Genomic DNA, 16,068 nt, shown 5'->3' with positions numbered 1-16,068 from the left:
CCCAGAGGGATCTCTGCCCAGAAACCGGCGGGTCTTTCCCAACCACACCCGTGGGTGTTCGGAAATCCGTCGCCTCAAGTCACTGCCCGCGCTCCTCTCCAGCACGGGGCACAACGACCCTCCCCGGATGACCCCGAAGCCCCGCTTAGCCGCTTGTCCTCAAGGTGGCGCCTCCCTCCGGTCTCACCCTCCCCCGGGCAGCGCGCGCAAAGGGCCCCGCCCCCGCCAGTGCGTGAGGGGGCGGTGCCGCAGACTGACGGGACGGCGAGCCATCCCATTGGACAGAAATCTGAGTGACGCGAGCGACCGCGCCTTCTCCTCGCAGGCGCCCGCCCCTTTGGCCGCTCCGGGAGGTTGACGTGTCGGACCGGCAGCCTTCCGCTCCGCCCCGCGGCCGCAGGCGCTCACCACGGCGAGAGGGGCGGGGTGGCCGGGGCCCACGCTCCTCTCGGCTGCTGCTTGCGGCCCGCCCCGCCGCCCCGGCACCCCCTCCTCCCCGGATGACGGTATATATTCCAGGAGGGTGCGGGACGCCGGCGAGTAGTCAAGCCGCAGGAGCCGGAGCCAGGCGGAGCCGCGGGAACGCCGAGGGAGGTAGGGGCCCCCCTCCACCGCGCGCTCCCGTGCCAAGCACGCGGACCGGGCCACGCGTAGCCGCACCGACCACCGCGCCGGCTGCCCGGTGCTCCCGAGGGGCGTGGGCTCTGTCACTGCGGGGCTGGGATGCGCGGAAGGACTTGGGGGACCCGGGAGAGGAGGCTGGGGCGGTGATGGAGTCCCCGACTCGAGTCAGCGCTGTTGAGTCAGGGCTCTCACCTGGATGGGGAAGAGGAACCATGAGGGTCTCAAGTCAGGGATCGGGAATAGTTGTGCCATATCTGGGGGTCCCCGGTGGGAATAAGCGGTCGCTGGAGTTGTCAAGGCAAAGAGTTGGGGCCGTTTTGGAAGCACGAGAGTAAAAATTGAGAGCTCAGAGGACAGGGGATCCCGATGGGGGATGTGGCTTGCCACTTCCCTGCCTCGCTTGCTATTGATAGAGGGAGAGAGTTCAAATTTCAGGGTTTCCCCCTCTATTGGTCTGGTAGAAGGATAGGCCTGGAGGGCTGAGAGCATACATATGCTCTTGAAGATTTTTTAAAGTTTGGCCTGATGAAATCTGAAATCGGGTGGTAGTGATTATGCTAATATGTATTTATGTGAGGCAAAAGTAGTAGGGACTTGGAGGTGAAGTTCACTGGGCATGGACCCAAGGGTTTTCAGGGAACTGAAGACATTTGTCTATTTCACTGTTAGTTGACTCACTTGGCTTGGGGGTAAAGACTTCAGAGTCTAGTCTGTGCTGTCAGTTAGTGGTTAGGTTCAGTCTCTGTACCGGTTTTTCTTTTACCTTCCCCCCTCTCCCGGAGACAGGGTTTCCCTGTGTAACACTGGCTGTCCTGGAACTCACTCTGTAGATCAGGCTGGCTTCGAATTTTACAGAGATCCACCTGCCTCTGCCTCCCAAATGCTGGAATTAAAGTCATGTATCACCACCGTTGACTAGGTACCTGTTTTCAAAAGGAGTTTACTAACCCCTATTTTTTTTTTGAGGACATACAACAGCAGAGGTGGGGGAGGAGGAAATGGGAAATATTGAACATCATTAATTTGGCATTTAAATTCTAATAAAGGCAGCCAGGCATACGCCTTTAATCCCAGCACTCGGGAGGCAGAGGCAGGCAGATCTCTGTGAGTTCGAGGTCAGCCTGGTCTTCAAGAGCTAATTCCAGGACAGGCACCAAAGCTACAGAGAAATGTTGTCTCGAAAAAAACCAAAAAAAAAAAAAAAATCTAATAAAGGCATGTTTGATAATGGCTTGCCATTTGTATTGATTCTGATGTGTTAGGTTACATCAAATTTAGTCATAATTTCTAGTGCAGATTTTTAGCTCTTAGATTTTTTTGTTGTCAGTATAAAAATTCATGTCTTTAATTCTTTTCTCTGTTGCTATATACCATTTACTTACATATAGCTTCCTTGCCAGTATTAGTCGGAAATATGGTACTATACTGATGGTTATAGCTGTGTCAGGTAAATACAAATCATGATTATTATGAGTGTTACATACCATGTGAATGAGCTGATAGGATTTTGGTAACCTTTGTAGACTGTTGGTTTTCTGGGCCCAGATATCAAAGTTTACCATGAATTGTTCTATTTGCACAAATAATGTTTTCTCAAGTGCCTAAAGGGGAAGGGTATTGAATGACTCTGTTGTTATCAAGACTATCAAGACAGGGTTTCTGTGTAGCCTTGGCTGTCCTGGAACTTGCCCTACTGTAGATTAGGCTAGCCTCAGCCTCCCAGAGATCAGCCTGGGATTAAAGGCTGGCCCAGCTCTAAATGGCTGTTTAAGGAAGAGTTCTACTGCCCAGGTGGTGGTGGCGCAGGCCTTGAATCCCAGCACTCGGGAGGCAGGGGCAGGTGGCCAGCCTGGTCTACAGATTGAGTGCCAGGACAGGCTCCAGAAGCTACAGAGAAAGTCTGTCTGGAAAAACAACACCCCCCCAAAAAAAACAACCAAAAAAAACAAAAACAATCCCCCCCCCCAAAAAAAAACAGAAAGGAAAAGAAATTAGGGCATTGAAGAGTTAAAATCATAAACTTGTATTGGAGTAGAGATGACGTAGGAACCTGCCTGGTCTGATTCTAAAGTTGAGTGAAGGTTGCCATCTAATTATCCTGCTTGTATTTAAGTGAGACCTCTCCTTGGATTCTTTATATTTCCCCTGCTTTTGTGAGGACGGGGAAAGAGGATAGACTTGGAGTCAGGTACACCTCGGCTACTGGGTGTGGTGGTCCACCCATTTAATCCCTACAAGGTAGGCAAGGATCTCAGTGAGTTCAAGGCCAGCCTGGTCCATAAAGTGAGTTCAAGGGCAACACAGAGAAACCCTTTCTCAAAAACAAAACAAAAGAAAAATTCCCATCCTTCTAGGTACTAGTAATGTAGCCTGTGGCAAGTTGCTTAGGGTCTTTCAGCCTCATTTTCTCATTGGTTGTGAAGATTATTTAAGTTAGACCTCAGCATTGAATGAAAACTTTATTCCTATTTATAGACTTGAGTATTGGAAGTATTTATGACTTGGTATAGACAATGAAATTAGGGGAATTTTGTTCCCAAGCCTGACGACTTCTGGAGCCCTACATAAGTCTAGGAAGAGGTGGCTCTGGTGCTGCAGCACAGTCTGTTGTCCACGCAAGACTTCGTATGGGAGCAGGAGGTGACCTGGCTCTCCCAGGTGGCTGCCACCTTTTTCCTGTGGGGTAGACCCTTTGCCTTTCTGTGTCTGGTATGGCAGTGGATGAGCCTGCACCTGCTGCTTTTTGTTGCAAAAGCCATAGTGCCTTGGTGAACACCAGGTGTAGGCTCTCATCCTCATAAACTGTTGGGTGCTGAATGGTTATGATGAGGTAGGAACTATTGGGTGTCTCATTTCATAGGAAATGGACCTGAGGCATGGGGAACTGCAGGAATGCAGATGGAGTGTTGATACCCTGTACCACTTTGTACCATTCTGTATAAGGAGAAGAATAGGTTGCTTGTTTGGTATCTTCTCCTTAGCTCCTGTTCTAAGCAGTTGGAATGCAATGAGGTTTCTTTAGTGAGCCTCAAATGAGCCCCTCACCCCAACTAGTCTGGCTCATGCCCTTGTTTGTCTTTTCTCTATTTTTTTTTTCTTTTTTAGTTAGCGTGCAAAATAATGGGTTTCATTATGGCATTTTTATTTATTTATTTATTTTTGGTTTTTCGAGACAGGGTTTCACTGTGGCTTTGGAGCCTGTCCTGGAACTAGCTCTGTTACCAGGCTGGTCTTCAACTCACAGAGATCCGCCTGCCTCTGCCTCCCGAGTGCTGGGATTAAAGGCGTGCGCCACCGTCGCTGGGCGATTATGGCATTTTTAGACATGTATCATTTTACCTGGTTCGTATTTGTTTTATTTGCCTTCTTAGTCCCCTTTTCCAAGTAGTCTTCCTTCTGTTTTCATGTCATACATATGTATAAAGGGTATCTGTAGTTAAGTCTAGATTGCATATAAGAGACATACGTTTGGTCTGTTCATTCCTCATTCTACTCACTTTAGACCTGTATGTAGGTTTTTTTTAAGTATAGATTCTGCATATGAGAGAAAAATGAAATATTTGTCTGAATTTGGCTTTCTTCACTACTAGTTCTACCCATTTTCTGGAAAATGACATTGCAGTCTTTATGACTGAATAAAATCCCATTGGTCTAGATAGCATATTTTCTTCCTCAGTTTATATGCTGATAGGTGTCTAAGATGGTTCTGTGTATTGGCTAGTCTGACTGCGCACAAGAACTGTGGATGTGCAGGTAGCTGTCCCTGGATGCTGACTTAGATACCCAGAGGTGGTGATAGCTAGATCTCTGGTAGTTCTTCTTTTAGTTTTTGAGTAACCTCCATCCTGAGTTCTATAGCATCATGTCATGCAAGGGTTCCTTTTCTTTTGCATCTTTACCAGCATTTTTTCCATTTTTTTAGTTTTACTTTTTACAGTTTCAGTGTCTGTGTGTGTGCGTGTGTGTGTACACACACATACCACACACGCCACAGTGAATGTGTAGAGGCTAAAGTCAGCTCTCTTTTCTCACTATGTGAGTTCTGGGGATAGACCTCAGATCCTCAGACTCGGGGGCAAGTGCCTTTACCTGCTGAGCTGTCTTACAAGTGTTTGCTTTTTTGATGATAGCCATTCTAGTTGGATCCCCTTGGTTTTTCATACCCACATTTGTGTTTTAGCTTTCCTTCTTCTAGCTATCTTTACCATGTATTCTGTATCGCTGCTTCCTTTCTCTCTCTCTTGGACTCTCTCTCTCTCTCTCTCTCTCTCTCTCTCTCTCTCTCTCTCTCTCTCTCTCTTTTGTTTGTTTGTTTGTTTGTCAGGATAGAGTTTCTGTGAAACAGTCCTGGCTGTCCTGGAACTCACTTTGTAGATTTTGTAGACCAGGCTGGCCTCAAACTCACAGAGTTCCATCTGCCTCTGCCTCCTGAATGCTGGGATTTAAAGCGTGTACCACCACTGCTGGGCTCTTTCTCTCATCTTTTACATGGTGACAGTGCCCTGTGTAGCATTCCACTGTTGGCTTCCTATTGCTTACTCTTTGATCTCTAACCCATTACCTGGTTTTCATGGGATAGCCCCGCCCTACACTGTATCTAGTCACTTTCTTTTTTTTTTTTTTTTTCTTTTTTTGGTTTTTCGAGACAGTGTTTCTCTGTGGCTTTGGAGCCTGTCCTGGAACTAGCTCTGTAGACCAGGCTGGTCTCGAACTCACAGAGATCCGCCTGCCTCTGCCTCCCGAGTGCTGGGATTAAAGGCGTGCGCCACCACCGCCCGGCCTCTAGTCACTTTCTGACTGCTACTTCTCTTCTTCCCGCTCATACCCCAGGGCCATCAAGATCAAGTTTCCTACTCTCGTCTATGTAGTCTGCTCAACCCTGCAGATAGAGCTAGACTGTGAACTCTTTCCAGCCAGTGCCTATCTCAGATCTTGTATTTATCAATACTAGGTGTGTGGTAAACTAAGTATTTCTTCATTCTTTTACCTTTTAGCATTGTGCGGTTTAAGATTTTGATTTGTGATCATAGAATACTCGTGTTTGTGACTAACAGGTCTTCATCTCTGACTATTATGTGTGCTTACTATTTTCTTTCCAGTTAGGGTCTATGGGCTTTTTGTTTTTGTTTTTCAAGACTGGGTTTCTGTTTTGTGAAGGAACCGTCTTGGAACTTGGTTTGTAGACCAGGCTGGCCTTGAACTCACAGAGATCTGCCTGCCTCTGCTTCCCCAGAGCTAGGATTAAAGGTGTGCACCCCCCCCCCATTAGGGTCTGTGTTTTTAATGAGTAGAGATAATCATGTGATCTCACTTGTTTTCCTGTAAAGTTGCTATTTATTGAAATACAGTTTTCATGGCTATAGGTGGTCCTATCTTACTGAAGATTGTTGTGCTCTGAATACAACAGTGCTTAAAAATGGCAGAGGAGAGCAGTTGAAATATGAAGTGGCAGCTTAGCGTTCAGAGGAGTAGTGCAGCCTGCGCCACTCCGCTGGCCACACTGCTGAGTTTGTGCTAGAGTTTCCGTGATATGAGTAGTGATGACAATTACAGGGGACAGAAGGGCTAGAAAGTTCGACAAGGCCTGTGAGTAAAATGTTTCATATGGTGCTGGCTCACAGTGCTAATCACTGTCTTCTGAGTATGCACTTTCACAAACAGTGAGTGTCAGAAAGGCAGAAGCTCATTTCTAAATGTTGAGCTTTTAAAACTATTGTCATACATAGCTTAATGATGGGGTTATGTTGTGAGAGACGTGTCACCAGGCTATTTCATTACTGCGCAGGCGTTACAGCATACATAACCTAAGATAGCTAGGATGGGGTGATACAATCTCATGGGACCTCTGTCAAATAAATAGTCTTGTTGACCACAATGTCATTGTGCTGTGCATGATTCCTAGTAAGGAAAATCCCCTCCGGTTGGAGCGAGACTTCTGCCTGTTCTTAGTTCCTTTTCTCTTTTTGGTTCACAGCTCTCACAACTCTGCTTCTACAAAGTCTCGCTACCAGCGCACTATGAATGTTAATGACCTCAAACTCAGGTTGTCCAAAGCTGGACAAGAGCACCTGCTGCAATTTTGGAATGAGCTGGAGGAAGCCCAACAGGCAGACCTTTATACGGAGCTCCAGGCCATGAACTTTGAAGAGCTGAACTTATTTTTCCAGAAGGCCATTGGAGGATTTGATCATTCCTCTCATCAAGAAAAGGTGGATGCACGAATGGAGCCTGTGCCCCGAGAGGTGCTGGGCAGTGCCACCAGAGATCAAGACCAGCTGCAGGCCTGGGAGAATGAAGGTACTGCACGGGCTCATGTCTTACACAGCATATTGTGAGAAATCATTCAAGTTGCTGGATCATATAGCTAACACTGTGCCTGTCATACTAGAAACCAAGTGACCCACTAGAAGTGACAAACAGCCTTGCCAAGGTAGCTGCAGTGTCTACCATTGCTGATCTGTGCTTTGCTTGAATTATTGATGCCTAGCTTCAAAGCTCTTCTCATGCTGGTCTTTATTTGGCCCCAGTCTCTTTTTGTCTTTAAATTCCATACCTTTGCTAGGTTACTTTCCCTGAAATTTTGTGGCACAAAGTAAATGTTCCAGTTTAAGCTGCTTTCATCTGCACTGCCTTAAGCTGGCCCATGCCTGTATTCCAGTTTTGTTTTCTTCTGCATTACTGCTCCCCCTTTCCTATTGCTGCACATGTTTTAGCTGAGGTGTTCTATTAAGCGTTTTCTCCTGTGTTTATGTTTATCTTTTGCTTAGTCTGGCCTGTGCCTTTGCTTAGTGGGTCACCTTGAAGGTCATGGAGTTGTGCAGGCAATGGTTCTGTTGCTGTGTTTCCTTGTTTTGTTTGTGAGGCACTAGAGCTTGGACCCAGGGCTTTCTGCATGCAGGAAAGTACACTGCGCTGAGCTATAGATCTAGACAGGGTCTTGGTAGTTGCCTGCTGGTTTTGTGCTCGCTCTGAAGGCCAGGAAGACTTTGAATTTGCAGCCCTTCTGCCTCAGCCTCCTAAGTAGCTGGAGTTACATACCCAACTCTTACATTCATTTTCCTTTAAATTTTTTTCCTTCATTTTATCTTATATATATGAATGTTTTGCCTTCATGTATGCCTGCACACCAGTTGTGTACAGTGCCCTCAGAGGCCAGAGGAGGGTGTCAGATCCCCGGAGACTGAAGTTACAGATGACTGTGAGTTACTGTGTATGTGTCGGGAATTGAACTAAGACCTCTCTAAGAGCAGTCAGTACTCTAAACCACTGAGCCTTCACTCTAGCTTTCTTCTATTATTCATTCTTTAAGATTCACCATATTTGCTATTTTTTGTGCTTTCTTAAGTGTCCCAAGTTGGATTTAATTGTTTATGCTTACATTTGATTCCACCTTTAGTAATAGCTGTTTGCTTTTGTCTTTCTCATTATGTCATAAACTTTTGAAGATCAGTCTGTGTTCTGATTGTCTATGCATGTCAGACATCAGTTAGAAGGAAAATTTGCACTTATACATTGATCAGTATTGTGTGTTATTTTTTTTCCAAAGATTTCTTGTTTACAACTATAATTTAGTCTCATGTCTAGTACTAATTTGTAATTTGAAAATGGCAGAATAGCTCAATTGTAGCTTTTTGGTAGAGTTGAAAATTTTGTTGTTTTATAATTTAGTAAGTACTCTTTTGTAATAAGTTTGCTAAATATTATACCCTAGATCCATGCATAGCTCTGACGAATTACCAGACAAATCAGCTTAAAGGAAGAAACATGTATTTTGGGTCACAGTTTCAGAGAGTTCCTTCCATCCTGATTAGAAGGTTTGTTGGAGCAGAGCAGTTCACATCATGGCTGACCTGGAAGGAAAGAAGAATGCCGCTGTTTCGCTGGCTCCTTCTTTCCCCCTTTGATTCTATTGAGACTCCCACCATAGGATGACGTTATCTTCATGCACAGTGGGTCTTCTTTCCCTTTATTTAATCTTCTCTGGAAATACTTCCTGGATATACCCAGAAATGGGTCTTACTGGTCTCCTAGGTGATTCTAGATGAGTCAGGTTGACAGTGAAGACAGATCAATGTGGCAGGTTTTCTCAGACTGCCAGCTCCCAAATCATGACATGGAGACTTATTATTAGTTATTAATGCTCAGCCTTAGGTTAGGCTTGTTTCTAGCTAACTTTTTCTTTAAAAACCTTAAATTAACCTGTTTCTCTTCATCTACATTTTGCCTCAGAGCTTTTTACCTTTTCTTTCATTCTGTATGTCCTACTTTCCTGCTTCCTCTGTGTCTGTCTGTCTGGCAGGCCAACCCCTGGCTGCTGCTTCCTTTTCTCCCTCATTCTCTCTCTAGCCTAGAATATTCCTCCTACTTATTCTCTCTGCCTTCCAGCCCTGCTAATCCCTTTACTGCCTAGCTATTGGCCATTCAGATTTTTATTAGGCCAGTCAGGTGCCTTAGGCAGGCAAGGTAAAACAGCAACACATCTTTACATAGTTAAACAATTCCGCAACACAAACAGATGCAACACATTTTTACATTGTTAATTAAATATTCTATTCCAGAACAGTCCAACAGAACCTTTGAATGTTTGTCTACCCTTCTTGTTAAATTTGCCTCATTTTCTGAACTGAGTGAACAAATGAGACTAATCTACTTTATCACAGAAATGAATATCAAAATATCAGAAATTGCCTGTAACTATATCAGACCTAGATCTATTTTCCCTCCTTTGGAGCCTGTCCTGGAACTAGCTCTTGTAGACAAGGCTGGCTTTGAACTCACAAAGATCCACCTGTCTCTGCCTCCCGAGTGCTGGGATTAAAGGTGTACACCACCACCACCCAGCTCTAGATCTATTTTCCTTTTCTTCTTATTTCTTTTTTGGTTTTTCAAGACACGGCTTCTCTATGTAGCTTTGGAGCCTGTCGTGGAACTAGCTCTCATAGACCAGGCTAGCCTTGAACTCACAGATATCCACCTGCCTCTGCCTCCCAAGTGCTAGGATTAAAGGTGGTGTGCATTACCACCACCTGGTTTATTTTTATTTTCTTGTATTACTTAGTTATATATATGTTTACTTTTTAAAAATAGTTGATTTTTATTTTATATACATTGGTGTTTTGGCCTTCATGTATGTCTGTGTAAGGGTATCAGATCCTCTGGAACTGGAGTCAGACAGTTGTGAGTGGCCATGTAGTTGCTGGGAATTGAACCCAGGTCCTCTAGAAGATCAGCCAGTGCTCTTCACTGCTGAACCATCTCTCCAGCCCCACATGTTTACTTTAGATGTGAATAATTTTATAGCTGCTGTTTTATATTGGTGACTGTTTTGTCTTTGACTTTTTGTCACCCATCTCTTGCTCATTGAAAAAGGAAGATAACTGGCACCATTGGCATGCTCTGTACCTCTGTCTCCCTCTGGACAGACAGAGTTATTGGTTTTTAAACTGTTCTCAAGAGCTCCAGGGAGTTCAGTCTAAGACAACTGTTTGATTTAGGGAAGAGGAAGTAGATTCTAACTAGGCAGGTCTCTAATCTTTCACATCTGTCATATTTCTACTCCCTTCTGTTCTGTGTATTTAGTCATTCTATGAGGCTTTATTCAAGAGTATTCAATGGTTAAAGATTGGGAAAGATTGGTTTCTTCAGAGGATGTCTTTCAGATCTGAAGTGCTCAGGCATGGCTAACCTAGCCTCCTAGCCTCCTATTGAGAATTGGGCAGGACCAGTAAGGAGCAAGAGGAGAGTTTGGGTGATGATGCCATGACTTATACTGACTTTGGAAACACTAACCCTGCCTTCCTCCTGGCTTTCAAAAGCCTTCTCCTCCTAACCAGAAGTCACATGGGCTTCTTCCAACCCCTGTCCCAGCTGCCCACTGGTTCTCCTTAGCATGAGGAGGGTGGAGTCTTAGCATTAACACCCCAGGAATCTTGTGAAATGGCCACAAGCAACAAGCAGGACATCATTCAGTTTGAGTCTTCTTTAGCTTTTAATGGACTCTGTAGAACTAATCTATGTTTATTGTCTACATTTATATCCACAGTTGTTAGGACCAAGTATGGCCCAAGAGGGAGCAAAGCAAACTTCCTTTTGGCTCAGTGTCTGGGAACAGTATTTATTTGTGGCTTAACAGTAGGGTGGAGGTTTGTTTTGTAGCTGACTTTGTATCCTTCTCACTTAGCCAGAAACTGCTGTGTGTTTGCACATTCATAGCAAAAGAAGTTTCTGCAGTTAATTGGAGGAGAGAGATCGCCATTGTGAAGACTGTGAGGAATCTCATAATGTCTCAAGGACAACTCTGTTTTTTTCCTGATGGTGGAAAAAGTATTTTGTAGTAGTTTCAAAATGCCTGTTTATTGAAATGATAATGAACGTTTGAAACCAAGGGTAGAAAGTTGTCTCTTAGGGATTACTATGTAATCTCTTTGTTGACGAGAGATCTTACTTTAATTTGAGTTTTTTTTTTTAATTTTATTTTCGAGACAGGGTTTCTCCGTAGCTTTTGGTTCCTGTCCTGGAACTAGCTCTTGTAGACCAGGCTGGCCTCGAACTCACAGAGATCCGCCTGCCTCTGCCTCCCGAGTGCTGGGATTAAAGGCGTGCGCCACCACCGCCCGGCTTTAATTTGAGTTTTAAAGTGTTCTGGCTACGTATAGAATAGTGGGGGGCTGGGGAGATGGCTCAGAGGTTAAGAGCATTGCCTGCTCTTCCAAAGGTCCTGAGTTTCAGTATTATTTCTGACGAGCTGGCTTGGATAATTTTCCTTTATTTCCGCTCGTCAAATCGCCTGTTGATGCCCCTTAGCTTGTCCAGGAGTGCTCACAATTTAAATGGAAGTTCCATTGCGCTCTGTTCAGAAGTACTAGTGAGACCATCCTTGTTTAGGCACCTGTCCAAGTTAAAGCACTGGAGAGGAACTAGTCCAGCCAGGACGTCCTGCAGGAAGTGTTTGACCTTTAACAGGGCCACTGTAAACCTTCCGGTCCTTCTGGGCTCATAGTGCGCGGATCTTTAAAGAGATTTTCTCTAGACCTGGATCTGTCTCTTGCTTACCATTTTTCTCTGTGTTAAAATCCTTCCTGTAAGAAAGTCTAACTGGGTCCTATTATGAAGAGGTGAAAAGGGATAAAGGGGTGTGATTATTCAGACTTTCATATTTCTGAAGACTCTTGAGGACATATGTAATACATATATATAGTACACACACACATATATATTTAAGAAATTTTGACACGAGGTTTTGCTGTGACGACTGAGCTTGTCTTGAACTGTTTCTACCTCCAAGTGCTGGGATTACAAGTGTGAAAAACCATGCCCAGACTGCTTTAGGATATGAAAAGTTTGTAGTTTCTTAACTCTTATTTAGCCAAGTACATTTATGGTTAGTTAGCTTTTTGTCAGTGCTCCCTGTATGAAATATATGCTGCTACCACAGAGTTTGAAATAATGTATCATTGTTTCATACCTGGAAAAAGTCACTGAATTTTTTGACTACTTAATTTCCAGCGGTATCTTATCTGTCATTATAAGACAGACACTGATTTTAGCACTGCATACTAGTGGTAAGCACTGAAGCATGCTGTAGTTACACAGCTGGGTACCCACCCTTGGGTTCTGTGAACAGCTATATGAACTATATGAAAACATTTGATTTTGAACTGTCCTGGGCTTGATTCTCCATAGACTGCCTTTCTCCTTTCGTTTTTCTTTGTCCACTCATAAGCTAGAGTCAAGAATATAGAAACCTTTTGCGCGTGTGTATTTTGTATGTGTGTGGTATATGCTCATAAGTATGTGAGTGTGTGAACCGTTGCATGCACAGGCAGAGGCTTAAGTTCATTAGGTCAAACTTTATGACCTAATGAACTTAAGTTACCCCATTTAGTTTTCTTAATTTTGGCTTCTTATAAGGTACAATTAAATTATATAGAAATAATAATAAAAAGCAAGAATGAAATTAAATCTCAGCTAGCTAAGGCTACTATAAGGGTGAAAGTTGTGGAAACACAATATGCTTTAAATATATAATTAAAAAATAGCTGGTGTTGCTAAAGGAGGTCCTTGGACTAGGGTTATTGAGAAAAATGTGGACTCAACTGGAGAGTACTCCTGTTTTATAGAGGTATCAATGTTTAAATTCTTGCTCTACCTAGTATATTATCTTTTTGAAAACCTAATATACAAAATATATGAAATGTAAAGTTAGCAAATTAGAAAGCTTGCTACATATGAATTTGAAAGCAATGATGTAATCATCCATTGGTATTCTTGAGTGGTTCATTCTCGCTTCCATTCTAAAATGTGTGGATATTTATGTCCCTTATGTAAAATGATACTGTTTCTGCATATACCTACATATGTCCTTCTCCTTGCTTGGTCTGAGACAGGGTTTCTCTGTAGCTTTGAAGTCTGTCCTGGAACTAGCTCTTGTAGACCAGGCTGGCCTCGAACTCACAAAGATCCACCTGTCTCTGCTGGGATTAAAGGCGTGCGCCACCACCGCCTGGCTAGAAGAACAGTTCTTTTTTTTTTTTAATATTTATTTATTATGTTTACAATATTCTGTCTACATGTATGCCTGAAGGCCAGAAGAGGGCACCAGACCTCATTATAGATGGTTATGAGCCATCATGTGGTTGCTGGGAATAGAACTCAGGACCTTTGGAAGAGCAGGCAATGCTCTTAACCTCTGAGCCATCTCTCCAGCCCTAGAAGAACAGTTCTTAACAGCTGAGCCAATGTTCCAGCCCTAGAAACCTACTTTAATGTGTTCCTTGAAGCCTCTGTCTAGTTTTTAGGTGTTTGAATGCATTGTCTAAGCTTTATTCTGTATGTTGATTATGGAAGTTTTGTGATACAAATGATTTCTTTTCCAGGACTTTCCCAGATTTCTCAGAACAAAGTAGCAGTTCTTCTTCTAGCTGGTGGTCAGGGGACAAGACTTGGAGTTGCGTATCCGAAGGGCATGTATGATGTTGGCTTGCCATCCCACAAGACCCTTTTTCAGATTCAAGCAGAACGCATTCTGAAACTACAGCAGTTAGCTGAAAAACGCTATGGCAACAAGTGTGTCATCCCATGGTAAGCCAAGTCTCATGTGGAAACATCTGCTCTATAACCTTCAAAATGTATATAAACTTACTGACAAGGAGACACGCTTCCTGTTACCAGTCTTCTTTGGAAGTGTAATTCTCTGTATATGTATATGGTGATATATATTATAGCTATCTATATGGCCTCAGTGGCTTTACATGGGATATATACTCTTTTTTTAATTTTTACACCCCTGACTAAACCCCTTAGGAATTCCTTTTGGGTTCTATAAACCCTCAGTTCAGAAGCATCTTACTGATTGGTGGCCTGTCTAGAAGGGAGTTTCTGTTTGAAAACCAGTTTCCTGAAATCTGAAGGTGTTACTATATTCTTTCTGATGTTGCTGCCCGGTGTCCAGTGTCATTCTGATTCCTAATTGTTTTCTTTGTTTCCTCGCTCAAGCATTTGGGACTGCTTCTTTATAGAATCTGAAATTCCATGGTAACATGGGATGGGTCTGTTCTGGGTGCACATTAGGCTTTTTCAGTCTAGCAGGTCAGGCCCTTAAGTTAAGTACAGGTTGCCTGGACCTCGCTCACCTCTTCCATGCACACCCCCGAGATGAATGCTACTTTGACTTCTCTGCTGTGGGTCATACTTGTTTTCTCAGCCTCTATAGCATGCTGCACACAGGCCCCCTGTCTGGTCACTGCCTCCTGGGTCCCACGATGGCAGTTCTGTGCTGCCTCTCAGTTTTTTTTCGTTTTTCTCTCTGATCTCTTTCTCAGAGCAGTTTTGGAGGGCAGCCTGTTCTGAGGGGGAAGCAGCTGTGTAGTTGATGTCCCTCAGGGCCTTATGACTTCAGTCCCATATGACCAACCAAACTGCTGGTTTTTCTGTCTCCCAGCAACAGCCTCTGGTCCTAGTATAGATTCCCTAGCCTGTACCAGCATAAGACTGTCAGGACAAAGCAGCTGCTTATCCTGATTCCCCTCTGGAAGATCCCCTGTCCCCCTGGGGGTGGTGTTCAGGTCTGATTCCACACTGCTCTGCAGCTCTCTGAGCCTTTTGAAGACATGGTTTGCGAAATTATTTTCCAAGATGTTCAAGTTCTTCTCAATACAAGTACTGGGGTGCTATGGACTTTTTTCCCCCATCTTGATTCCTGCGGGGGTTTTGAGGGACATCTGTGTGCTGTGTAGCCAACATGTTATTTACAACCCCAGTTTTTACTTGTTGAATTTTCCTTAGTGTTCTGTTTCTGTTCTTATGCAGAACAGTTTCTCACCTTTTATATTTGTATAAAACCAAGAATTGTGGCCCAACTTATCACAAAGATCAAAATGCTCAGAATGATTTATTTAGCAGACCTACTTACTGTAGTAGGAAATCATGTCATTTTCTTCAATTTAAAATTTATTTTTCTTTGATATGTGGATATTTTGCCTTCTTACCTGTTCTCTACATGCTTGCAGTACTTGCAGAGGCCAGAGGAGAGCCTCAGATCCTCTGGAAATGGAGTTACAGTGGTTAACTACCTAGTGAGTGCTGGGAAGCAAACCTGGGCCCTCTGGAAGAGCATGTGCTCTTAACCTATGAGTCATCTCTCCAGCCCCTTCTTTATCAATTCATTTATTCAGTGATTATTAACTGAGGTACTGTTTCTAAGTGCTAAGTATTAATCACTAACTGAAGCAAAAATTCCAACTTTTATGCAGATTATATTCTAGTAAGATCCTGAACCACTACAGTTTCTAATTGTAATTTTTAGATAGGTTTTTTTCTTCCTTTGGCATTCTATCATGAGTTCAGCTGAAAAAAATTTAAAAAAAGGGATTTGCATATTTTTTTGATTTGTATAAGTGTTTTGCCTGCATATATGTTTGAGCACTTTTATGTGTGCCCAATGCCCAGGGAGACAGGAAGAGGCACTCCATTCCTAGAACTAGGGTTAGAGATAGTTATGAGCCACCATGTGGATGCTAAGACTCGGGCACTGTCCTCTGGAAGAGCAGAGAGTGGTCTTAACTGTTGAGCCATCTCTCAAGACCCTGAATTAAAGTTTTGTGGCAATAAAATGTATAATTTTACTTATGTGATTATACTGGGATCAGAGTCTGGGGTCTAGTTCAGATTTTATTAAGAACTGCAAGAGAACATTAGCCTGCAGTATTGATGTTATCTTTCCCCCTCTGTTTAGAATAAAGCTTTTAACTTTAGCATGCATCTCCACAGAGTTCTAAATTCTTACTTACACCGCTAGATATAGGCTTCTGGAAGCATGTCTGATATTGTTAGAGGCTGATTTTGTGTATAAGGATTGATAAAATTTCTGGAAGAAATTTAGCAGCTAATTAATGTGCCTTAGCTAGAAAAAAAGATGAGGTGAGTCAAATGAGGAAGAAGCAGGCG

General features: G+C 43.5%; 1 protein-coding gene across 3 annotated transcripts in view; it reads left to right on the top strand.

Annotated features, from left to right (window-relative positions):
• Nucleotides 1-402: 402 nt before the first annotated feature.
• Uap1 (UDP-N-acetylglucosamine pyrophosphorylase 1) overlaps nt 403-16,068 on the top strand; it is a 33,939-nt gene continuing 18,273 nt past the window's right edge. For 2 of the 3 annotated variants that reach the window (XM_075989045.1, XM_075989043.1), the window contains exons 1-3: nt 407-594; nt 6,599-6,921; nt 13,500-13,704. In XM_075989045.1, coding sequence (XP_075845160.1) covers nt 6,642-6,921; nt 13,500-13,704 — 485 coding nt within the window. In that variant the 5' untranslated portion in view covers nt 407-594; nt 6,599-6,641. Of the gene's footprint in view, nt 595-6,598; nt 6,922-13,499; nt 13,705-16,068 lie in introns of all 3 variants that reach the window. The other variant, XM_075989042.1, reaches the window with a different exon arrangement.

This window comes from Microtus pennsylvanicus, chromosome 10 (assembly GCF_037038515.1).
Source record: "Microtus pennsylvanicus isolate mMicPen1 chromosome 10, mMicPen1.hap1, whole genome shotgun sequence".
Classification (NCBI taxonomy): domain Eukaryota; kingdom Metazoa; phylum Chordata; class Mammalia; order Rodentia; family Cricetidae; genus Microtus; species Microtus pennsylvanicus.
This window is presented reverse-complemented; position numbering and strand designations above follow the sequence as displayed.